This window comes from Eucyclogobius newberryi, unplaced genomic scaffold, assembly GCF_026437365.1.
Source record: "Eucyclogobius newberryi isolate DKJ021-1_F unplaced genomic scaffold, fEucNew1.0.hap1 SCAF_5, whole genome shotgun sequence".
Taxonomy (NCBI): domain Eukaryota; kingdom Metazoa; phylum Chordata; class Actinopteri; order Gobiiformes; family Gobiidae; genus Eucyclogobius; species Eucyclogobius newberryi.
Window position 1 is genome coordinate 43,387,010 of NW_027316167.1, and position 26,898 is coordinate 43,413,907.

Sequence of the window (26,898 nt, forward strand, 5' to 3'; positions counted from 1 at the left end):
CATGTCCATCATGTCCCTCATGTCCCTCATGTCCATCATGTCCATCATGTCCCTGATACCAAAAGAAGGGAAGGAGCGATTGGATTGTGCCTCATATAGACCCACAGATCCAATGTCTGGATAAAAATGTAACATAAAAAAACTGAATTTATCTTTTACTGGCGCCCCCTCTGACCTCTGAAGATAAGTTTGTTATCTTAAGTTCAGGAACAGGACTACACCCCTTTTACGCCCCTTCCTGCGGATCCAGGTCACACAGAGCAGTGTTGTGACTTCACATTTTTGGAGGGAATTCTCCGGGGGGATCCCGAGGCGTTCCCAGGCCAGCCGAGAGACATAGTCCCTCCAGCGTGTCCTGGGTCTTCCCGGGGCCTCTTCCCGGTTAGTCATGCCCGAAACACCTCCCCAGAGAGGCTCCGGAACAGATACTGGAGGAGCAGCGGCTCTACTCCGAGCTCCTCCCGTGTGACTAAGCTCCTCCCCCTATCTCTAAGGGAGCGCCCAGCCACCCAGCGGAGGAAACTCATTTCGACCGCTTGTATCTGCGATCTTGTTCTTTCGGTCATTAAAGCTCATGACCATAGGTGAGGTCAGAACGTAGAGTGACCGGTAAATTGAGAGCTTTGTCTTTGGACTCAGCTCCGTCTTTACCACAACAGTCGATGCAGCGACTGCATCACTGCAGCTGCTGCACCGATCCACCTGTCAATCACACGCTCCATCCTTCACTCACTCTGAACAAGACCCCAAGATACTTGAACTCCTCCACTTGGGACAAGGACCCCCCACCCACCTGGAGAGGACAAGGACCCCCCACCCACCTGGAGAGGACAAGGACCCCCCACCCACCTGGAGAGGGACCCCCCACCCACCTGGAGAGGGCAAGGACCCCCCACCCACCTGAAGAGGACAAGGACTCCACCCACCTGGAGAGGACAAGGACTCCACCCACCTGGAGAGGGCAAGGACCCCCCAACCACCTGGAGAGGACAAGCCACCTTTTTCCGGTTGAGAACTATGGACCTCGGATTTGGAGGAGCTGATTCTCATCCATGTTTCTCCCTGTGCTGCAATCTATCAAAGCTAAAATACAAAATTACAGTGTCAAATTATATTTAAATTGTTCAAAAATATATCCAAATAAGCCCGTTTTCCCCTCACTTCTGCAGGGCACACACACTCTCACTGAGACTACGTCACGGGGTGGGCGGGGCACACACACTCTCACTGAGACTATGTCACGGGGTGGGCGGGGCACACACGCTCTCACTGAGACTACGTCACGGGGTGGGCGGGGCACACACACTCTCACTGAGACTACGTCAGGGGTGGGCGGGGCACACACACTCTCACTGAGACTACGTCAGGGGTGGGCGGGGCACACACACTCTCACTGAGACTACATCACGGGGTGGGCGGGGCACACATACTCTCACTGAGACTACGTCACGGGGTGGGCGGGGCACACACACTCTCACTGAGACTACGTCACGGGGTGGGCGGGGCACACACGCTCTCACTGAGACTACGTCACGGGGTGGGCGGGGCACACACACTCTCACTGAGACTACGTCACGGGGTGGGCGGGGCACACACACTCTCACTGAGACTACGTCACGGGGTGGGCGGGGCACACACACTCTCACTGAGACTACGTCACGGGGTGGGCGGGGCACACACACTCTCACTGAGACTACGTCACGGGGTGGGCGGAGGAGGCGGATCGCTCTTGGCGAGGGTGGGGGCGAATCTCAAACTAAGCTCTCATTTCCGGGTTTGTGGGCGTGTCCAAGATATGGGTGATATTCTATAACTATTATGTTATGGATGTTGCACAACACTTATTATGATCAAATATGTCCTTAGAGTGGACTATGAATGGGAAAAATAGCATGATATGGGACCTTTTAATGAAGATTGTATTTGGTCTTGTCAGATAAAAAGGACATTATCTTGTCTTTTTCGCGCTGCATTTGAGGATTCATATTCTTACCGTGTTTAGCCTTCTACATTTTTAGTTTGGTCATGTGACCCCTCAATCTGCATCCCAGAGTATGAGAGGTTTTTCCTTTACATAACTCTCAATGTCGTTTGACTTTTTAAGCAGGGATTGAACCTAAAGTGTTTTTTTTAAATGTTTCCTCCGTCTTCGATAATGTAGATCGGAGCATGTTCACTTTATATGTTCATAGCAGTGATTTTGAATCTATTTTTATTGAACATATTATATATTTAAGTATTGAACACACGGTTTTCACATGTTCATCTGAATTTCAATGCTCATGTTTTTCCCTCAGGTTTCGTGAAGACTGTGAACTCAACCATGGCTGCAGTGAGTACTGACCATCCTGTGACCGACCATCATGTGACCGACCATCATGTGACCGACCATCACGTGACTGACCATCATGTGACTGACCATCATGTGACCGACCATCATGTGACCGACCATCATGTGACTGACCATCACGTGACTGACCATCATGTGACTGACCATCATGTGACCGACCATCATGTGACCGACCATCATGTGACCGACCATCATGTGACCGACCATCACGTGACTGACCATCATGTGACTGACCATCATGTGACCGACCATCATGTGACCGACCATCATGTGACCGACCATCACGTGACTGACCATCATGTGACTGACCATCATGTGACCGACCATCATGTGACTGACCATCCTGTGACCGACCATCATGTGACCGACCATCATGTGACCGACCATCATGTGACCGACCATCACGTGACTGACCATCATGTGACTGACCATCATGTGACTGACCATCACGTGACTGACCATCATGTGACTGACCATCCTGTGACCGACCATCATGTGACCGACCATCCTGTGACCGACCATCATGTGACTGACCATCACGTGACTGACCATCATGTGACTGACCATCATGTGACTGACCATCACGTGACTGACCATCACGTGACTGACCATCATGTGACTGACCATCATGTGACTGACCATCACGTGACTGACCATCATGTGACTGACCATCATGTGACTGACCATCACGTGACTGACCATCATGTGACTGACCATCATGTGACCGACCATCATGTGACCGACCATCCTGTGACCGACCATCATGTGACTGACCATCACGTGACTGACCATCATGTGACTGACCATCACGTGACTGACCATCACGTGACTGACGAATAATGTTACTGACCATCATGTGACTGACCATCACGTGACTGACCATCCTGTGACCGACCATCATGTGACCGACCATCCTGTGACCGACCATCCTGTGACCGACCATCATGTGACCGACCATCATGTGACTGACCATCATGTGACTGACCATCCTGTGACCGACCATCATGTGACTGACCATTGCGTGACTGACCATCATGTGACCGACCATCATGTGACCGACCATCATGTGACTGACCATCACGTGACCGACCATCATGTGACCGACCATCATGTGACCAACCATCACGTGACCGACCATCATGTGACTGACCATCCTGTGACCGACCATCATGTGACCGACCATCCTGTGACCGACCATCATGTGACTGACCATCACGTGACTGACCATCATGTGACTGACCATCATGTGACTGACCATCACGTGACTGACCATCACGTGACTGACCATCATGTGACTGACCATCATGTGACTGACCATCACGTGACTGACCATCCTGTGACCGACCATCATGTGACCGACCATCCTGTGACCGACCATCATGTGACTGACCATCATGTGACTGACCATCATGTGACTGACCATCATGTGACTGACCATCACGTGACTGACCATCCTGTGACCGACCATCATGTGACCGACCATCCTGTGACCGACCATCATGTGACCGACCATCACGTGACTGACCATCATGTGACTGACCATCATGTGACTGACCATCCTGTGACCGACCATCATGTGACTGACCATCATGTGACCGACCATCATGTGACCGACCATCCTGTGACCGACCATCATGTGACTGACCATCATGTGACTGACCATCATGTGACCGACCATCATGTGACCGACCATCATGTGACCGACCATCATGTGACCGACCATCGACCATCATGTGACTGACCATCATGTGACCGACCATCATGTGACCGACCATCATGTGACCGACCATCATGTGACCGACCATCATGTGACCGACCATCATCAAATCAAATCAATTTATTTTTGTAAGGCCCAAAATCACAACAACAGTCGCCTCTGAGGGCCACAGGGAGAAATGAATCAACAATGTCTGTGGTGGCGATGAAGTCAGACAATGTCTGTGGTGGCGAGGGACGATGTCCCAGGGTCCTCTGTCCTTAGACTCTCCTTCTCGACCAGAAAAAACTACAAAAAAAACCTCTTTGGGAAAAAAGCGTAGAAACCTGGAGGAGTTCCAGTGAAGGAGAGATCCGACTCTCACAGACGGACAGACGGACACGAGGGAGACTAGAGCTGGACCCACTCTTCAGGCAGATGAGGGACCGACTGAGGCGAACTGGACCCACTCTTCAGGCAGATGAGGGACCGACTGAGGCGAACTGGACCCACTCTTCAGGCAGATGAGGGACCGACTGAGGCGAACTGGACCCATTCTTCAGGCAGATGAGGGACCGTCGGAGGCGAGCTGGACCCACTCTTCCGGCAGATGAGGGACCGTCTGAGGCGAACTGGACCCACTCTTCAGGCAGATGAGGGACCGACTGAGGCGAACTGGACCCATTCTTCAGGCAGATGAGGGACCGTCGGAGGCGAGCTGGACCCACTCTTCCGGCAGATGAGGGACCGACTGAGGCAAACTGGACCCACTCTTCAGGCAGATGAGGGACCGACTGAGGCAAACTGGATCCACTCTTCAGGCAGATGAGGGACCGTCTGAGTCGAGCTGGACCCACTCTTCAGGCAGATGAGGGACCGTTTGAGTCGAGCTGGACCCACTCTTCAGGCAGATGAGGGACCGTCGGAGGCGAGCTGGACCCACTCTTCAGGCAGATGAGGGACCGTCTGAGTCGAGCTGGACCCACTCTTCAGGCAGATGAGGGACCGACTGAGGCGAACTGGACCCATTCTTCAGGCAGATGAGGGACCGTCGGAGGCGAGCTGGACCCACTCTTCCGGCAGATGAGGGACAGTCTGAGGCGAACTGGACCCACTCTTCAGGCAGATGAGGGACCGACTGAGGCGAACTGGACCCATTCTTCAGGCAGATGAGGGACCGTCGGAGGCGAGCTGGACCCACTCTTCCGGCAGATGAGGGACCGACTGAGGCAAACTGGACCCACTCTTCAGGCAGATGAGGGACCGACTGAGGCAAACTGGATCCACTCTTCAGGCAGATGAGGGACCGTCGGAGGCGAGCTGGACCCACTCTTCCGGCAGATGAGGGACCGACTGAGGCAAACTGGACCCACTCTTCAGGCAGATGAGGGACCGACTGAGGCAAACTGGATCCACTCTTCAGGCAGATGAGGGACCGTCGGAGGCGAGCTGGACCCACTCTTCAGGCAGATGAGGGACCGACTGAGGCAAACTGGATCCACTCTTCAGGCAGATGAGGGACCGTCTGAGTCGAGCTGGACCCACTCTTCAGGCAGATGAGGAACCGTCCACACAGGGCAGGGACCACTTCACCAGGGGAGGGGCATCTGGGTCCACAGGTCCTCAGGAGTGAGAGAAAGAAAATCATGTGACCGACCATCATGTGACCGACCATCATGTGACCAACCATCATGTGACTGACAATCATGTGACCGACCATTCTGTGACCGACCATCATGTGACAGACCATCATGTGATCGACCATCATGTGACCGACCATCATGTGACCGACTATCATGTGACTGACCATCATGTGACAGACCATCATGTGACCGACCATCATGTGACCGACCATCATGTGACCGACCATCATGTGACCGACCATCATGTGACTGACCATCATGTGACAGACCACCATGTGACCGACCATCCTGTGACCGACCATCCTGTGACCGACCATCATGTGACCGACCATCATGTGACCGACCATCATGTGACCGACCATCGACCATCATGTGACCGACCATCATGTGACAGACCATCATGTGACAGACCATCATGTGACCGACCATCATGTGACCGACCATCGACCATCATGTGACCGACCATCATGTGACAGACCATCATGTGACCGACCATCATGTGACCGACCATCATGTGACCGACCATCGACCATCATGTGACCGACCATCATGTGACAGACCATCATGTGACAGACCATCATGTGACCGACCATCATGTGACCGACCATCATGTGACCGACCATCGACCATCATGTGACCGACCATCATGTGACCGACAATCATGTGACCGACCATCATGTGACAGACCATCATGTGACCGACCATCATGTGACCGACCATCATGTGACAGACCATCATGTGACCGACCATCATGTGACCGACCATCATGTGACCGACCATCATGTGACCGACCATCATGTGACCGACCATCGACCATCATGTGACCGACCATCATGTGACCGACCATCATGTGACAGACCATCATGTGACCGACCATCATGTGACCGACCATCATGTGACCGACCATCGACCATCATGTGACCGACCATCATGTGACCGACCATCATGTGACCGACCATCATGTGACAGACCATCATGTGACCGACCATCATGTGACCGACCATCATGTGACAGACCATCATGTGACCGACCATCATGTGACCGACCATCATGTGACCGACCATCATGTGACCGACCATCATGTGACCGACCATCGACCATCATGTGACCGACCATCATGTGACCGACCATCATGTGACCGACCATCATGTGACCGACCATCGACCATCATGTGACCGACCATCATGTGACCGACCATCATGTGACCGACCATCATGTGACAGACCATCATGTGACCGACCATCATGTGACAGACCATCATGTGACCGACCATCATGTGACCGACCATCATGTGACCGACCATCATGTGACCGACCATCATGTGACCGACCATCATGTGCCTGACCATCACGTGACTGACCATCATGTGACCGACCATCATGTGACCGACCATCATGTGACCGACCATCACGTGACTGACCATCATGTGACCGACCATCATGTGACCGACCATCATGTGACCGACCATCATGTGACCGACCATCACGTGACCGACCATCACATGACCGACCATCATGTGACCGACCATCATGTGACCGACCATCATGTGACCGACCATCATGTGACTGACCATCACGTGACTGACCATCATGTGACCGACCATCATGTGACCGACCATCATGTGACCGACCATCATGTGACCGACCATCATGTGCCTGACCAGTGTAATGCAATATCATGTTTTTATAAAGATCCTTTTAACCTGTCACATTCTCCTGAGGCCGGCGAGCATTTTCCAAATTACAAAAGTTCTCTTACATCATCACTTTTATTTCCGTGGTCAATACCAGCAAGTTATACATCATTTTAAAGTTTATTTTCTCAACAAAATGAATATGTTGTTGGTGTACATTGAATAATTTGCCCCAAGAAGCAATTACCAATAGTTTGTGAGAAAGTCTCAACTTTTACAAACGCATGTCCTGTTTGCTGTTTATGACGGACGAAACGGCTTTAATTCTGTACATCCTGGTACTCAGTCTGTCCATAAGGAACCATTGAAAAACAATATCCACTTGTATTTTTACTGAAGTTTTCCGATTTCGAGATATTGTCAAGTAAACAAACTTTTCTTCTTTGATGATGGTCAGGATTAAGGCTCGTCCGGCGCATTTCTCCGTCCATAACAAATGACCTGTTTGACTGTTTCCTACAGAATGAGACCGTCCACTGTCCACGGGTTTGTTTTTTACAGCCTCCGGAGGAAAAAAATGCGCCGCTTCCGACGCGCATACATCTTTGGTTTTAGCCTTTAGCTACTGCTAACAATGACGTAGGAGACTTTGATTGACATATCATTCTAGCCAATAAGAATAGCTTTAGAATGCGGGGCGGGACTTAGGGGTCCCACACACAGAATCCTCTGTATTCAGGTGCGTAACGGCTGTAAAGAGACAGATTTTTCGGCAGAAGGCGACTAGATTTTACGCATCATGTTTTCTGATTTTATTAGCCTTTTGGACGCGCATTTTGTTAGATGTATGTTTTATTATACCAATACAGAAATATGTATATATATATATATATATATATTTTTTTTTTTTTCACCTCTACATGGGAAATTCATGGGTAAACTCATATTTACACATTTTCACATACATTGTTTTTAGCAGTTATAATAGGTATTAGTGGCCTACAAAACATGAAAATATATGTTTTATGATCATAGAGGAGCTAAAATTGTAATAAAACAGTTCCAAATATACTTTTTGATACAAAAGGTCAACAGCACCAAAATGCCTGTTCCTAGAGATCTGACACTTTACACAGTTGTTGTCATGACAACAGCATGTAGAGTGAACAGCATAAACACATAAAGAAGTATGTCATGCTCAGGACCATTACAAATTGACAATATTCAGGCGAGAGTAAAAAAAGGATGTTTGGTTTATGTTTGGGCTTCTGTAGTGTAAGTTCTGAAGCCCTGACAGTGTGACATGTGCACATCTGCAGAAACTAGAAGGCCTGAGCTTTCTAATGATGCATCACACTCACATGTGGAACGTAACATTCTTTTTTAATAAGCAATGCCATTTGGGTCTGACCAGTGTGCACAGGTCTGACCAGTGTGCACAGGGCCAAAGAGGTGGATGGAAACAGGTTTTAAAGCCAGATCGTCTTTCTTCTTTAGAAATAAAACGTGTTTCCCTCATTCAGCTCTGAGGTTTTAGCTCTGAGGTTCAGCTATAAGGTTCAGCTCTGAGGTTCAGCTATAAGGTTCAGCTCTGAGGTTCAGCTCTAAGGTTCAGCTATAAGGTTCAACTCTGAGGTTCAGCTCTGAGGTTCAGCTCTGAGGTTCAGCTCTAAGGTTCAGCTCTGAGGTTCAGCTATAAGGTTCAACTCTGAGGTTCAGCTCTGAGGTTCAGTTCTGAGGTTCAGCTCTAAGGTTCAGCTCTAAGGTTCAGTTACTTTTCTCCTGAGGAACAAACAGAGACTTTTTTAATTAAATCATTTTTTTGCCTTTTAATGATTTTAAACGTCAATGAACTTGTTTTATATCATTTTATCTCATCATGTGTGTGTTTTTATGTTTTGGTTCATTGTATTGAAAGTTTTATTTGAGTTTTAACAGCGACTCATGAAAAACAGAACTTTTCTCAGCACAAATAGCAATGTAAGAAGGTTAAAAGCTCTGAAAAGTCAATTTTGCATGTTATGGGACCTTTAAATAGAAATGGTCACAAATACTTTTCAAAACTGCTGTTGCATAAACTAGTCACACACTAAAGTTAAACCAATGATTATCCATTAGACATCCAAACAGGCTATATATATATATATATATATATATATATATATATATATATATATATATATATATATATAGCCTGTATGTATATATATATATATATATATATATATATATATATATACAGGGTCTTCTGCCGCTTTATCCGGGGCCGGGTCGCGGGGGCAGCAGTCTGAGCAGGGACTCCCAGACTTCCCCCTCCCCAGACAATTCCTCCAACTCCTCCAGGGGGATCCCGAGGCGTTCCCAGGCCAGCCGAGAGACATAGTCCCTCCAGCGTGTCCTGGGTCTTCCCCAGGGCCTCTTCCCGGTGGGACATGCCCGAAACACCTCCCCAGGGAGGCGCCCAGGAGGCTTCCAGAGGAGCAGCGGCTCTACTCCGAGCTCCCCCTGTGTGGCTGAGCTCCTCCCCCTATCGCCACGCGGCGGAGGAAACTCATGTTAACTGCTTGTATCCGCGATCTTGTCCTTTCGGTCTCTACCCAAAGCTCATGACCATAGGTGAGGTCAGAACGTAGAGTGACCGGTAAATTGAGAGGTTTGCCTTTGGACTCAGCTCCCTCTTTACCACAACGGTCCGATGCAGCAGCTGCATCACTGCAGCTGCTGCACCGATCCACCTGTCAATCTCACGCTCCATCCTTCACTCACTCGTGAACAAGACCCCAAGATATTTGAACTCCTCCACTTGGGGCAAGGACTCCCCACCCACCTGGAGAGAACAAGGACCCCCCACCCACCTGAAGAGGACAAGGACCCTCCACCCACCTGGAGAGGGCAAGACACCTTTTTCCGGTTGAGAACCATGACCTCGGATTTGGAGCTGATTCTTATCCCAGACGCTTCACACTCAGCTCAAACCGTCCCAGTGCATGTTGCAGGTCCGGGTTTATTGGAGCCATCAGGACAACATCGTCTGCAAACAGCAGAGATGAGATCCTGTGGTCCCCAAACCGGACACCCTCCGACCCCTGACTGCGCCTAGAAATTCTGTACATAAAAACTATGAACAGAACCGGTGACAAAGGGCAGCCCTGAGGAGTCCCACATGCACTGGGAACAGGTCTGACTTACTGCCGGCAATTAACACAGCTCCTGCTCCGGTCATACAGGGACCGGACAGCCCTGAGCAAAGGGCCCCGGACCCTGTACTCCCGGAGAACCCCCCCAAAGGACACTCCGAGGGACACGGTCGAAAGCCTTCTCCAGATCCACAAAGCACATGTGGACTGGTTGGGCAAACTCCCATGAACCCTGGAGCACCCGATGGAGGGTATAGAGCTGGTCCAGTGTTCCACGACCGGGACCTAAACCACTCTGTCCTCCTGAATCAGAGGTTCTATCGGTCAGATTCTCCTCTCCAGGACCTGGAATAGACCTTCCCAGGGAGGCTGAGGAGTGTGATCCCTCTGTAGTTGGAACACGGCCTGCCAGTCCAGAGACACTGTCCCCGACTGCCACTCCAGGTTACAGAGACTTGTCAGCCAAGACAGTCCCACAACATCCAGAGACTTTAGGTACTCAGGATCTCATCCACCCCCGGAGCCACCGAGGAGCCACTGAGGAGTTTGCCAACAACCTCAGTGACTTCAGGTTGGGTGATGGATGAGTCCCTCTGAGTCCTCAGTCTCTGCTTCCTCTTCAGAAGACGTGACGGTGGGATTAAGGAGGTCCTCACAGTATTCCCTCCACCGTCCGACGACATCCCCAGTCGAGGTCAGCAGGTCTCCACCCGCACCATGAAGGGTGTTGGTGAAGCACTGCTTCCCCCTCCTGAGGCGCCGGACGGTTTCCCCCGGAGGGCTCCGCAAGACGTTCCCAACAGACCTTGACAATGCGCTTGGGTCTGCCATGTTTGTCCGGCTTCATCCTCCGTCAGCGGATCCAACTCACCACCAGTTGAATCTCCCAAATTTAACATTTCTGCCGTTTGCGCAGATATTGTCCGAATTGCGTCAAATTAGAATCAGTTGTTAAACTCTTTGCCCTAAACCTACTTGAAGTGAAATTAATTAATTTGGCGCCACAGCGCCCCCTACAGATTTTATATGGAGGTTAAATGTTTAGTTTTGCGAAATTATCTGAAATTTGACACACAACTCAATTTTGGCATCCTGATCAAAAAAGTCAATGAGACCCATGTCATAATTGTTACGGCTTTGCTGTAGCGATGACCAAAACCTCCCATGTTATTGCAATGGGGAAATCACCAGAACATGTTTACACTTTAGACTTTCACAAACTCCTCCCCCTCAGGGCTTTAGCCCTATTAACCTGAGATTTGGTGAGACTCATCTTCAGGACCATCAAAAGTTATTCACATTTTTATTCAAAGAGTCACGGTGTCTGTGCGGCAAAGCCGCACATTTTGCCAAGAATTCAAAATAAAATTGCTTTTTGATGTAAAACAAAGGGGAGAAGATGTGACAGCGTCACAGATTCAGCAGTAGATTTAATAAAAGGACAATTGGGGCGCGTTAGCGCCCCCTCCTCTTGCAGCGTGGCAGCGGTGTGGCGAGGGCCGATCATTGTCGCTTGCGGCTGTATTTAATGTTTGTGTTTACTTATTTATTGCTTAATTTAATGACAAATATAAATAGCAACAGCTTCATTTCAGGCTCGCTGTCATTCATTATGATGCTTGGACATTTGTCTAAGGACAAGGGATAATTGGACATTTGTCTAAGGACACGGGATGCTTGGACATTTGTCTAAGGACACGGGACGCTTGGACATTTGTCTAAGGACACAAGATGCTGGGACATTTGTCTAAGGACAAAGGACGCTGGGACATTTGTCTAAGGACAGGGGACGCTGGGACATTTGTCTAAGGACACAAGATGCTGGGACATTTGTCTAAGGACAAAGGACGCTGGGACATTTGTCTAAGGACACAGGACGCTGGGACATTTGTCTAAGGACACAGGACGCTGGGACATTTGTCTCAGGACACAGGACGCTGGGACATTTGTCTCAGGACACAGGACGCTGGGACATTGCCAAGTCCCTAACATTGTTTAATCTGTTTTTCACCATCGAGGAAACTACTGCTGGGATTTTGGGCGTTTCAAAAATAAATTGTATTGAATTGAACCACGCTGACATGACCACACTGACATGACCACACTGACATGACCACACTGACATGACAACACTGACATGACCACACTGACATGACAACACTGACATGACCACACTGACATGACAACACTGACATGACCACACTGACATGACCACACTGACATGACCACACTGACATGACAACACTGACATGACCACACTGACATGACCACACTGACATGACCACACTGACATGACCATGACATCAAATCAAATCAAATCAATTTATTTTTGTAAGGCCCAAAATCACAACAACAGTTGCCTCTGAGGGCCACAGGGAGAAATGAATCAACAATGTCTGTGGTGGCGATGAAGTCAGACAATGTCTGTGGTGGCGAGGGACGATGTCCCAGGGTCCTCTGTCCTTAGACTCTCCTTCTCGGCCAGGAAAAACTACAAAAAAAACCTCTTTGGGAAAAAAGCGTAGAAACCTGGAGGAGTTCCAGTGAAGGAGAGATCCGACTCTCACAGACGGACAGACGGACACGAGGAGACTGGAGCTGGACCCACTCTTCAGGCAGATGAGGGACCGACTGAGTCGAGCTGGACCCACTCTTCAGGCAGATGAGGGACCGTCTGAGTCGAGCTGGACCCACTCTTCAGGCAGAAGAGGGACCGTCTGAGTCGAGCTGGACCCACTCTTCAGGCAGAAGAGGGACCGTCTGAGTCGAGCTGGACCCACTCTTCAGGCAGAAGAGGGACCGTCTGAGTCGAGCTGGACCCACTCTTCAGGCAGAAGAGGGACCGTCGGAGGCGAGCTGGACCCACTCTTCAGGCAGAAGAGGGACCGTCGGAGGCGAGCTGGACCCACTCTTCAGGCAGACGAGGGACCGTCGGAGGCGAGCTGGACCCACTCTTCAGGCAGATGAGGGACCGACTGAGGCGAACTGGAGCCACTCTTCAGGCAGATGAGGGACCGTCCACACAGGGCAGGGACCACTTCACCAGGGGAGGGGCATCTGGGTCCACAGGTCCTCAGAAGTGAGAGAAAGAAAAGAAGGCGGTGAACAGTTTGCAAGTGGAATCAAAAAATAAATATTGTTTGATAGCATAAGTAGTCAGAAGAAGAAGAGGATAGTGCTCAAGCTGTCATACTTCCCCCAGCATAGTTACTCCTAGGGCAGCGTAGCTGAAGCTGTGGGTTTATCTTTATGTTCCTAACTACTCTGACCATAAGCGATTTCGAAGAGGAACGTTTTAAGCCTGGACTTAAATGAAGAGACTGTGTCAGCATATTTAACATGGGTCGGGAGCTGATTCCATAACACAGGAGCTTGGTAGCTAAACGCTCTACCTCCTACAGTACTTTTAGAGACTCTTGGCACCACCAGAAGGCTCTACCTCCTACAGTACTTTTAGAGACTCTTGGGACCACCAGAAGGCCAGCATTCTGAGAGCGAAGAGCTCTGTTTGGATGATATGGTTCTATAGCATCTTTGAGGTAGGATGGGGCCATGTCATTTATGGCTTTGTAGGTCAAGAGTAGAATTTTGAATTTGATTCTAGACTCGACGGGGAGCCAGTGAAGAGACTTCAGCACCGGCGTAATGTGCTCTCTTCTTTTTGTTCCTGTTAGTAATCTTGCTGCTGCATTTTGAACCAGTTGAAAGCTTTTTATGGAGCTTTTAGGACACGCTGCAAGCAGGGAGTTACAGTAGTCTAATCTAGTCGTTACAAATGCATGGATAAGTTTTTCGGCATCACTTTTAGGCAGGATTCTTCTGATTTTGGCGATGTTGCGCAAATGGAAATAGGCTGTTTTACAAGCTTGATTTATATGAGCTTTAAATGAGAGCTCCTGGTCAAATAAGACTCCAAGGTTTCTTACAGTAGAACTGGAGGCTACACTGACATTGTCCAGTGTGACTATCTGCTCAGATAGAGCGTCTCGTAGATGCTTAGGGCCAAGCACAATGACCTCGGTTTTTTCAGGGTTAAGAAGCAGGTAGTTTAGTGTCATCCAGGTTTTTATCTCCTTCACACAAGCACTAAGTCTGTCTACTTGATCGCTCTGATCAGGTTTCATTGATAAATACAGCTGAGTGTCATCTGCAGAGCAGTGGAAGTTAATGCCATGCTTTCTGATAATGTTGCCTAATGGTAGCATATAAAGAGTAAACAGAATTGGACCGAGTACCGAACCCTGTGGCACACCGTAAATTACTTTAGAGCTTGGTGAGGAGCTCTGGTTTACATTAACAAATTGGAACCTATCAGATAGATAGGATTTAAACCAGCTGAGGGCTGTTCCTCCAACACCTACATCACATTCTAACCTCTGCAGTAGAATGTTGTGGTCGATGGTGTCAAACGCTGCGCTGAGGTCCAACAGAACCAGGATTGAGACCAGTCCATCATCAGCGGCTAATAACAAATCATTTGTGACTTTAACTAGTGCAGTTTCAGTGCTGTGGTGGGCTCTGGACCCTGCTGTGGTGGGCTCTGAACCCTGCTGTGGTGGGCTCTGAACCCTGCTGTGGTGGGCTCTGGACCCTGCTGTGGTGGGCTCTGGACCCTGCTGTGGTGGGCTCTGAACCCTGCTGTGGTGGGCTCTGAACCCTGACTGGAAAACTTCAAATAAGTTATTGTCCTGCAGGTGGCAACAAAGCTGTTTTACTACAACTTTTTCAAGGATTTTAGAGACGAAGGGAAGACTTGAAATAGGTCTGTAGTTTACCAATAGGTCGGGATCTAGATGAGTCTTTTTCAGAAGAGGTTTAATGACTGCATGTTTGAAGGACTGTGGAACATAGCCACTTTCGAGTGAAGTATTTATTATATTAAGAATAGGGTCTATAATTAGGGGAAGAATGTCTTTGAGGAGTCTGCTTGGAATGGGGTTTAGGACACAAGTTGAGCTTTTAGAGGACAAAAGGGCTGAAGTTATCTCTGCTTGATCAACAGCTGTGAACCTTTCTAGGTTTACAGGTGGATTTATATGGGACGTTAGATTTACAGCTTGGGCTAGTTCAGGGCTAATAGCGGGGGTAATTTCATCTAATTTATCTCTGATTGTTTTTATTTTATTGTTAAAAAATAGGAGGAAATCATCAGAGCTAAGTGTAGCTGGGATTGAGGGCTCTACTGCTGTGACAGTTTGTTAGCCTAGCTACAGTGCTGAAAAGGAATTTAGTGTTACTTTTGTTGACTTCTATTAGATTTGAATAATATCTACATGACCACACTGTCATGACCACGCTGACATGACCACGCTGACATGACCACACTGACATGACCACGCTGACATGACCATGACATGACCACACTGACATGACCATGCTGACATGACCACGCTGACATGACCACGCTGACGTGACCACACTGACGCGACCACGCTGACATGACTACACTGACATGACCACGCTGACATGACCACGCTGACATGACCACGCTGACATGACCACACTGACATGACCACACTGACATGACCACGCTGACATGACCACGCTGACATGACCACACTGACATGACCACGCTGACATGACCACGCTGACATGACCACGCTGACATGACCACACTGACATGACCACACTGACATGACCACGCTGACATGACCATGCTGACATGACCACGCTGACATGACCACGCTGACGTGACCACACTGACGCGACCACGCTGACATGACTACACTGAAATGACCACGCTGACATGACCACGCTGACATGACCACGCTGACATGACCACACTGACATGACCACACTGACATGACCACGCTGACATGACCACGCTGACATGACCACACTGACATGACCACACTGACATGACCACACTGACATGACCACGCTGACATGACCACACTGACATGACCACACTGACATGACCACACTGACATGACCACACTGACATGACCACACTGATATGACCATGACATGACCACACTGACATGACCACGCTGACATGACCACGCTGACATGACCACACTGACATGACCACACTGACATGACCACACTGACATGACCACACTGATATGACCATGACATGACCACACTGACATGACCACACTGACATGACCACACTGACATGACCACACTGACATGACCACACTGACATGACCACACTGACATGACCACACTGATATGACCATGACATGACCACACTGACATGACCACGCTGACATGACCACGCTGACATGACCACACTGACATGACCACACTGACATTACCACACTGACATGACCACACTGACATGACCTCGTGACATCACACTGATATGACCACACTGACATGACCACACTGACATGACCACGCTGACATGACCTCGTGACATCACACTGAGGATCCTATGACCACAGCATTAGTCTTAGTCTGGGGGTCATTTTGAGACTGTTTCAGGGGGTTACCATGTCACGTATAGGAAAATACTGAAAACATACAATAGGTTTAAATGAGTCACCTTTCAAATGCAGCAGTAAATTTAATAGTAATTTAGCCAGTAATATTAGTTTTTCTTCTGTAAGTCTTATAACACAATTACTTGTGTTGTAGTAAGTACATTTGTACATGTGTAACATGCACAAAAAAACTAATACGATGACGTGAAATTATTTTCCCCTTTCATTTTCGTCTAATGTCTGATTCCTGTGGAACTGTCCAAGTCAGGAATACAACAGGCCAGAGTTCCATCAGAAATACATATATATATTGAACTGTTGACATGATATTTCAATCATCTGTTTGCTCTGTATGGAGACATAGTTATAGTAATCATCTCTCTGTCTGACTCTTCCCCGTGTGCTGCTGCTGCTGCTGCTGCTGCTGCTGCTGCTGCTGCTGCTGCTGCTGCTGCTGCTGACAGACTGGGTCGTTCCGGATGGTGTCGGAGGAGGAGCAGGCCATGAGGTCCAAACTGGAACATCTGACGGTGAAGGACCACGGCCCAGTGTTTGGAGTGTGCCACATTCTGCCTCCTCACACGGTGCAGAAGGTAAGGCCCCTCAAATGTCACAGAATGTGCCTCAAGAGCACATCGCCTGGGCAACAAAGACCAGCAGCTGATAAACATTGAGGCCTGATAATGAGGTTTATTAACGATCGTGTGAAGGAACGTGTCGAGAAGGCTGCAAGGGTAAAGGAGACCTCCAGGGTTAAAGGAGACCTCCAGGGTTAAAGGAGACCTCCAGGGTTAAAGGAGGACTCAAAGGTTAAAGGAGACCTCCAGGGTTAAAGGAGACCTCAAAGGTTAAAGGAGACCTCCAGGGTTAAAGGAGACCTCAAAGGTTAAAGGAGACCTCCAGGGTTAAAGGAGACCTCCAGGGTTAAAGGAGACCTCAAAGGTTAAAGGAGACCTCCAGGGTTAAAGGAGACCTCCAGGGTTAAAGGAGACCTCAAAGGTTAAAGGAGACCTCCAGGGTTAAAGGTTTGGGTTCCAGCATGAACCCTTTTCCTTTTTTTTTTTTTTTTACCCTTGAGGTGGTTTTTTGTTCCTATGGTGTGTGTGTGTGTGTGTGTTTGTTTGTTTGTTTTAGACCAGAGAGATTAAAAACGTTCAAAAGTTATTAACAGTACGATCAACCCAATGGCATCAGAAGTGTTAGAGTGGTAAAGAATAGATCATGTACGAGTGACATACTTCAATGACACTGAACATCAAAAAAGAATTAAATTCTGTTGTAAAAAAATCATATTATTGATCATACAAAGACAAACAGAAGGGGAGATGTTATATTGATCTCAAACCGAATCGTTTTTGAACTGAGTTTTGAACGTAAGGATAAAAAGGCCAGATATGCACTGGTTAAGGGGAATATTCACTCTTTTAAAAGTGTCTGCTCCACCAGGGGGCGATATCACTTCCTCTGCTGGTGTCATGGACCTGATTGTGAACCACTCTGAGGGAACCCTGGTCTGTGGTGGCGACTGTAATCTTCACATTCAGCTACATTAGACGTGTGGAGCTCAAGAGGCTCTGGAGGAACAAGAAAGAAGAAGTTCGGTCTCTAAAAATAACAATGGGGAAATGTCTCCGCCTTCTTTGGGACGCTTCCAAAGCTGTCTTGAGAGGACAAATTATTGCCAGAGCCTCCAAAAAAGGGAGAGAAAGCTAAAAGCCATGATGATGAAAACCATGCCAAAAAGGGATGTCCTAAAATGCTTCAAGAAATGAATGATCTGACCCTAAGAAACTGCTCTTTACCAAACAAAGATATTATTAAGGTGGATCCAAATTTTCTAAATTATTATCTTGGAAACTTAGAAAACAACAAGATGAAAGAACCATTTTTAAAATATGGGACAGAAAAATTGTGTAATCTTAACCAAACAAGACCAAATTCAATCAGCATTTGAATCCTTCTATAAAAAAAACACTTTTTTCTAGATTTATCTTCCTCTCTAAGCCTCAGTCTGTGACATCACAAGAACAAGATCAACTATTACGAGCTGAAAGACACAAGGTGTAATCAAGAGATTAAAGAACAATAAATCTCCAGGAGCGATGGGCTCACCTCAGAGTTATGAAGCTCTAAAGACACACCTCAGAGTTATGAAGCTCTAAAGACACACCTCAGAGTTATGAAGCTCTAAAGACAAACCTCAGAGTTATGAAGCTCTAAAGACAAACCTCAGAGTTATGAAGCTCTAAAGACACACCTCAGAGTTATGAAGCTCTAAAGACACACCTCAGAGTTATGAAGCTCTAAAGACACACCTCAGAGTTATGAAGCTCTAAAGACAAACCTCAGAGTTATGAAGCTCTAAAGACAAACCTCAGAGTTATGAAGCTCTAAAGACACACCTCAGAGTTATGAAGCTCTAAAGACACACCTCAGAGTTATGAAGCTCTAAAGACAAACCTCAGAGTTATGAAGCTCTAAAGACAAACCTCAGAGTTATGAAGCTCTAAAGACACACCTCAGAGTTATGAAGCTCTAAAGACACACCTCAGAGTTATGAAGCTCTAAAGACACACCTCAGAGTTATGAAGCTCTAAAGACAAACCTCAGAGTTATGAAGCTCTAAAGACAAACCTCAGAGTTATGAAGCTCTAAAGACACACCTCAGAGTTATGAAGCTCTAAAGACACACCTCAGAGTTATGAAACTCTAAAGACACACCTCAGAGTTATGAAGCTCTAAAGACACACCTCAGAGTTAAGAAGCTCTAAAGACAAACCTCAGAGTTATGAAGCTCTAAAGACACACCTCAGAGTTATGAAGCTCTAAAGACACACCTCAGAGTTATGAAGCTCTAAAGACACACCTCAGAGTTATGAAGCTCTAAAGACACACCTCAGAGTTATGAAGCTCTAAAGACACACCTCAGAGTTATGAAACTCTAAAGACACACCTCAGAGTGTATAAAGCTCTAAAGACACACCTCAGAGCGGTATAAAGCTCTAAAGACACACCTCAGAGTGTATAAAGCTCTAAAGACACACCTCAGAGTGGCATAAAGCTCTAAAGACACACCTCAGAGTTTATAAAGCTCTAAAGACACACCTCAGAGTGGTATAAAGCTCTAAAGACACACCTCAGAGTGTATAAAGCTCTAAAGACACACTTCAGAGCTGTATAAAGCTCTAAAGACACACCTCAGAACGGTATAAAGCTCTAAAGACATATCAGAGAGGTATAAAGCTCTAAATACACACCTCAGAGCGGTATAAAGCTCTAAAGACACACCTCAGAGTTTATAAAGCTCTAAAGACACACCTCAGAGTGGTATAAAGCTCTAAAGACACACCTCAGAGTGTATAAAGCTCCAAAGACACACTTCAGAGCTGTATAAAGCTCTAAAGACACACCTCGGAACGGTATAAAGCTCTAAAGACATATCAGAGCGGTATAAAGCTCTAAAGACACACCTCAGAGTGTATAAAGCTCTAAAGACACACCTCAGAGTGGTATAAAGCTCTAAAGACAAACCTCAGAGTTTATAAAGCTCTAAAGACACACCTGAGAGTGGTATGAAGCTCTAAAGACACACCTCAGAGCGGTATAAATCTCTAAAGACACACCTGAGAGCGGTATAAAGCTCTAAAGACAAACTTCAGAGTGTTATAAAGCTCTAAAGACACACCTCAGAGCGGTATAATGCTCTAAAGACAAACCTCAGAGTGGTATTAAGCTCTAAAGACACATTTTAGAGCGGTATAAAGCTCTAAAGACACACCTCAGAGCGGTATTAAGCTCTTAAGACACACCTCAGAGCAGTATAAAGCTCTAAAGACCCACTTGAGAGTGGTATAAAGCTCTAAAGACACACCTCAGAGTGTATAAAGCTCTAAAGACACACCTCAGAGATGTATAAAGCTCTAAAGACACACCTCAGAGTGTATAAAGCTTTAAAGACACACCTCAGAGTGGTGTAAAGCTCTAAAGACACACCTCAGAGCGGTATAAAGCTCTAAAGACACACCTCAGAACGGTATAAAGCTCTAAAGACACACCTCAGAGTGTATAAAGCTCTAAATACACACCTCAGAGTGGTATAAAGCTCTAAAGACACACCTCAGAGTGTATAAAGCTTTAAAGACACACCTCAGAGGGGTATAAAGCTCTAAAGACACACCTCAGAACGGTATAAAGCTCTAAAAATACACCTCAGAGTGTTATAAAGCTCTAAAGACACACCTCAGAGCGGTATAAAGCTCTAAAGACACACCTCAGAGTGTATAAAGCTCTAAAGACACACCTCAGAGTGGTATAAAGCTCTAAAGACACACCTCAGAGCGGTATAAAGCTCTAAAGACACACCTGAGAGCAGTATAAAGCTCTAAAGACACACCTCAGAGTGTTATAAAGCTCTAAAGACACACCTAAGAGCGGTATAAAGCTCTAAAGACAAACCTTAGAGCGGTATTAAGCTCTAAAGACACACCTTAGAGCGGTATAAAGCTCTAAAGACACACTTGAGAGTGGTATAAAGCTCTAAATACACAACTCAGAGTGGTATTAAGCTCTAAAGACACACCTTAGAGTGGTATAAAGCTCTAAAGACACACTTGAGAGTGTTATAAAGCTCTAAAGACACACCTCAGAGTGTTATAAAGCTCTAAAGACACACCTCAGAGCGGTATTAAGCTCTAAAAACCAACTTGAGAGTGGTGTAAAGCTCTAAAGACACACCTCAGAGCGGTATAAAGCTCTAAAGACACACAACAGAGTGTATCAAGCTCTAAAGACACACTTCAGAGTGTACAAAGCTCTAAAGACACACCTCAGAGTGGTATAAAGCTCTAAAGACACACCTCAGAGCGGTATAAATCTCTAAAGACACACCTGAGAGCGGTATAAAGCTCTAAATACACACTTCAGAGTGTTATAAAGCTCTAAAGACACACCTCAGAGCGAATAATGCTCTAAAGACAAACCTCAGAGCGGTATTAAGCTCTAAAAACACACATTAGAGCGGTATAAAGCTCTAAAGACACACTTGAGAGTGGTATAAAGCTCTAAAAACAAACATTAGAGCGGTATAAAGCTCTAAAGACACACCTTAGAGCGGTATAAAGCTCTAAAGACACACCTGAGAGCTGTATAAAGCTCTAAAGACACACCTCAGAGTGTTATAATGCTCTAAAGACAAACCTCAGAGCGGTATAAAGCTCTAAAGACACACTTGAGAGTGGTATAAAGCTCTAAAAACACACATTAGAGCAGTATAAAGCTCTAAAGACACACCTGAGAGCGGTATAAAGCTCTAAAGACACACCTCAGAGCGGTTTTAAGCTCTAAACACACACCTCAGAGTGGTATAAAGCTCTAAAGACAAACCTCAGAGTGGTATAAAGCTCTAAAGACACACCTCAGAGTGTATAAAGCTCTTAAGACACACCTGAGAGTGGTATAAAGCTCTAAAGACACACCACAGAGTGTTATAAAGCTCTAAAGACACACCTCAGAGCGGTATTAAGCTCTAAAAACCAACTTGAGAGTGGTGTAAAGCTCTAAAGACACACCTCAGAGCGGTATAAAGCTCTAAAGACACACCTCAGAGTGTATCAAGCTCTAAAGACACACTTCAGAGTGTATAAAGCTCTAAAGACACACCTCAGAGTGGTGTAAAGCTCTAAAGACACACCTCAGAGCGGTATAAAGCTCTAAAGACAAACCTCAGAGTGGTATAAAGCTCTAAAGACACACCTCAGAGTGTATAAAGCTCTTAAGACACACCTGAGAGTTGTATAAAGCTCTAAAGACACACCTCAGAGTGTTATAAAGCTCTAAAGACACACCTCAGAGCGGTATTAAGCTCTAAAAAACAACTTGAGAGTGGTGTAAAGCTCTAAAGACACACCTCAGAGCGGTATAAAGCTCTAAAGACACACCTCAGAGTGTATCAAGCTCTAAAGACACACTTCAGAGTGTATAAAGCTCTAAAGACACACCTCAGAGTGGTATAAAGCTCTAAAGACACACCTCAGAGTGTATAAAGCTTTAAAGACACACCTCAGAACGGTATAAAGCTCCAAAGACACACCTCAGAGCGGTATAAAGCTCTAAAGACACACCTCAGAGTGTATAAAGCTCTAAATACACACCTCAGAGGGGTATAAAGCTCTAAAGACACATCTCAGAACGGTATAAAGCTCTAAAGACACACCTGAGAGCGGTATAAAGCTCTAAAGATACACCTAAGAGTGTTATAAAGCTCTAAAGACACACCTTAGAGCGGTATAAAGCTCTAAAGACACACTTGAGAGTGGTATAAAGCTCTAAAGACACAACTCAGAGTGTTATAAAGCTCTAAAGACACACCTCAGAGCGGTATAAAGCTCTAAAGACACACCTCAGTGCGGTATTAAGCTCTTAAGACACACCTCAGAGCGGTATAAAGCTCTAAAGACCAACTTGAGAGTGGTATAAAACTCTAAAGACACACCTCAGAGCGGTATAAAGCTCTAAAGACACACCTCAGAGTGTATAAAGCTCTAAAGACACACTTCAGAGTGTATAAAGCTCTAAAGACACACCTCAGAACGGTATAAAGCTCTAAAGACACACCTGAGAGCGGTATAAAGCTCTAAGGATACACCTAAGAGTGTTATAAAGCTCTAAAGACACACCTCAGAACGGTATAAAGCTCTAAAGACACACCTCAGAGCGGTATAAAGCTCTAAAGACACACCTCAGAGTGTATAAAGCTCTAAATACACACCTGAGAGGGGTATAAAGCTCTAAAGACACACCTCAGAACGGTATAAAGCTCTAAAGACACACCTGAGAGCGGTATAAAGCTCTAAAGATACACCTAAGAGTGTTATAAAGCTCTAAAGACACACCTCAGAGCGGTATATAGCTCTAAAGACACACCTCAGAGTTGTATAAAGCTCTAAAGACACACCTCAGAGTGTTATAAAGCTCTAAAGACACACCTCAGAGCGGTATAAAGCTCTAAAGACACACCTGAGAGCGGTATAAAGCTCTAAAGACACACCTCAGAGTGTAATAAAGCTCTAAAGACACACCTCAGAGCGGTATAATGCTCTAAATACACACTTCAGAGTGTTATAAAGCTCTAAAGACACACCTCAGAGCGAATAATGCTCTAAAGACAAACCTCAGAGCGGTATTAAGCTCTAAAAACACACATTAGAGCGGTATAAAGCTCTAAAGACACACTTAAGAGTGGTATAAAGCTCTAAAAACAAACATTAGAGCGGTATAAAGCTCTAAAGACACACCTGAGAGCGGTATAAAGCTCTAAAGACACACCTCAGAGCGGTTTTAAGCTCTAAACACACACCTCAGAGTGGTATAAAGCTCTAAAGACAAACCTCAGAGTGGTATAAAGCTCTAAAGACACACCTCAGAGTGTATAAAGCTCTTAAGACACACCTGAGAGTGGTATAAAGCTCTAAAGACACACCACAGAGTGTTATAAAGCTCTAAAGACACACCTCAGAGCGGTATTAAGCTCTAAAAACCAACTTGAGAGTGGTGTAAAGCTCTAAAGACACACCTCAGAGCGGTATAAAGCTCTAAAGACACACCTCAGAGTGTATCAAGCTCTAAAGACACACTTCAGAGTGTATAAAGATCTAAAGACACACCTCAGAGTGTGTAAAGCTTTAAAGACACACCTCAGAGTGGTGTAAAGCTCTAAAGACACACCTCAGAGCGGTATAAAGCTCTAAAGACACACCTCAGAATGGTATAAAGCTCTAAAGACACACCTCAGAGTGTTATAAAGCTCTAAAGACACACCTCAGAGCGGTATTAAGCTCTAAAAACCAACTTGAGAGTGGTGTAAAGCTCTAAAGACACACCTCAGAGCGGTATAAAGCTCTAAAGACACACCTCAGAGTGTATCAAGCTCTAAAGACACACTTCAGAGTGTATAAAGCTCTAAAGACACACCTCAGAGTGGTATAAAGCTCTAAAGACACACCTCAGAGTGTATAAAGCTCTAAATACACACCTCAGAGGGGTATAAAGCTCTAAAGACAGATCTCAGAACGGTATAAAGCTCTAAAGACACACCTGAGAGCGGTATAAAGCTCTAAAGATACACCTAAGAGTGTTATAAAGCTCTAAAGACACACCTTAGAGCGGTATAAATCTCTAAAGACACACTTGAGAGTGGTATAAAGCTCTAAAGACACACCTCAGAGTGTTATAAAGCTCTAAAGACACACCTCAGAGCGGTATTAAGCTCTTAAGACACACCTCAGAGCGGTATAAAGCTCTAAAGACCAACTTGAGAGTGGTATAAAACTCTAAAGACACACCTCAGAGCGGTATAAAGCTCTAAAGACACACCTCAGAGTGTATAAAGCTCTAAAGACACACTTCAGAGTGTATAAAGCTCTAAAGACACACCTCAGAACGGTATAAAGCTCTAAAGACACACCTGAGAGCGGTATAAAGCTCTAAAGATACACCTAAGAGTGTTATAAAGCTCTAAAGACACACCTCAGAACGGTATAAAGCTCTAAAGACACACCTCAGAGCGGTATAAAGCTCTAAAGACACACCTCAGAGTGTATAAAGCTCTAAATACACACCTGAGAGGGGTATAAAGCTCTAAAGACACACCTCAGAACGGTATAAAGCTCTAAAGACACACCTGAGAGCGGTATAAAGCTCTAAAGATACACCTAAGAGTGTTAGAAAGCTCTAAAGACACACCTCAGAGCGGTATATAGCTCTAAAGACACACCTCAGAGTTGTATAAAGCTCTAAAGACACACCTCAGAGTGTTATAAAGCTCTAAAGACACACCTCAGAGCGGCATAAAGCTCTAAAGACACACCTCAGAGCGGTATAAAGCTCTAAAGACACACCTGAGAGCGGTATAAAGCTCTAAAGACACACCTCAGAGTGTAATAAAGCTCTAAAGACACACCTCAGAGCGGTATAATGCTCTAAAGACAAACCTCAGAGCGGTATTAAGCTCTAAAAACACACATTAGAGCAGTATAAAGCTCTAAAGACACACTTGAGAGTGGTGTAAAGCTCTAAAGACACACATTAGAGCGGTATAAAGCTCTAAAGACACACCTCAGAGCGGTATAAAGCTCTAAAGACACACCTCAGAGCGGTATTAAGCTCTTAAAACACACCTCAGAGCAGTATAAAGCTCTAAAGACCCACTTGAGAGTGGTATAAAGCTCTAAAGACATACCTCAGAGCGGTATAAAGCTCTAAACACACCTCAGAGTGTATAAAGCTCTAAAGACACACCTTAGAGCGGTATAAAGCTCTAAAGACACAACTCAGAGCGGTACAAATCTCTAAAGACACTCCTGAGAGCGGTATAAAGCTCTAAATACACACTTCAGAGTGTTATAAAGCTCTAAAGACACACCTCAGAGCGCTATAATGCTCTAAAGACAAACCTCAGAGCGGTATTGAGCTCTAAAAACACACATTAGAGCGGTATAAAGCTCTAAAGACACACTTGAGAGTGGTATAAAGCTCTAAAAACAAACATTAGAGCGGTATAAAGCTCTAAAGACACACCTCAGAACGGTATAAAGCTCTAAAGACACACCTGAGAGCGGTATAAAGCTCTAAAAACACACCTCAGAGTGTATAAAGCTTTAAAGACACACCTCAGAGTATTATAAAGCTCTAAAGACACACCTTAGAACGTTATAAAGCTCTAAAGACACACCTCAGAGTGTTATAAAGCTCTAAAGACACACCTCAGAGCGGTATAAAGCTCTACAGATACACCTCAGAGTGTTATAAAGCTCTAAAGACACACCTCAGAGCAGTATAAAGCTCTAAAGACACACCTCAGAGTGTTATAAAGCTCTAAAGACTCACCTCAGAGCGGTATAAAGCTCTAAAGACACACCTCAGAGCGGTTTTAAGCTCTAAACACACACCTCAGAGTGGTATAAAGCTCAAAAGACAAACCTCAGAGTGGTATAAAGCTCTAAAGACACACTTCAG

General features: G+C 46.1%; 1 protein-coding gene across 1 annotated transcript in view; it reads left to right on the plus strand.

Moving 5' to 3' along the window:
* The window catches only part of LOC140381018 (retinaldehyde-binding protein 1-like), a 117,963-nt gene that overhangs the window by 28,464 nt on the left and 62,601 nt on the right, over positions 1 to 26,898 (plus strand). The window contains exons 2-3 of the mRNA XM_072465026.1: positions 2,298 to 2,332; positions 17,352 to 17,480. Coding sequence (XP_072321127.1) covers positions 2,324 to 2,332; positions 17,352 to 17,480 — 138 coding nt within the window. The 5' untranslated portion in view covers positions 2,298 to 2,323. The remainder of the gene's footprint in view (positions 1 to 2,297; positions 2,333 to 17,351; positions 17,481 to 26,898) is intronic.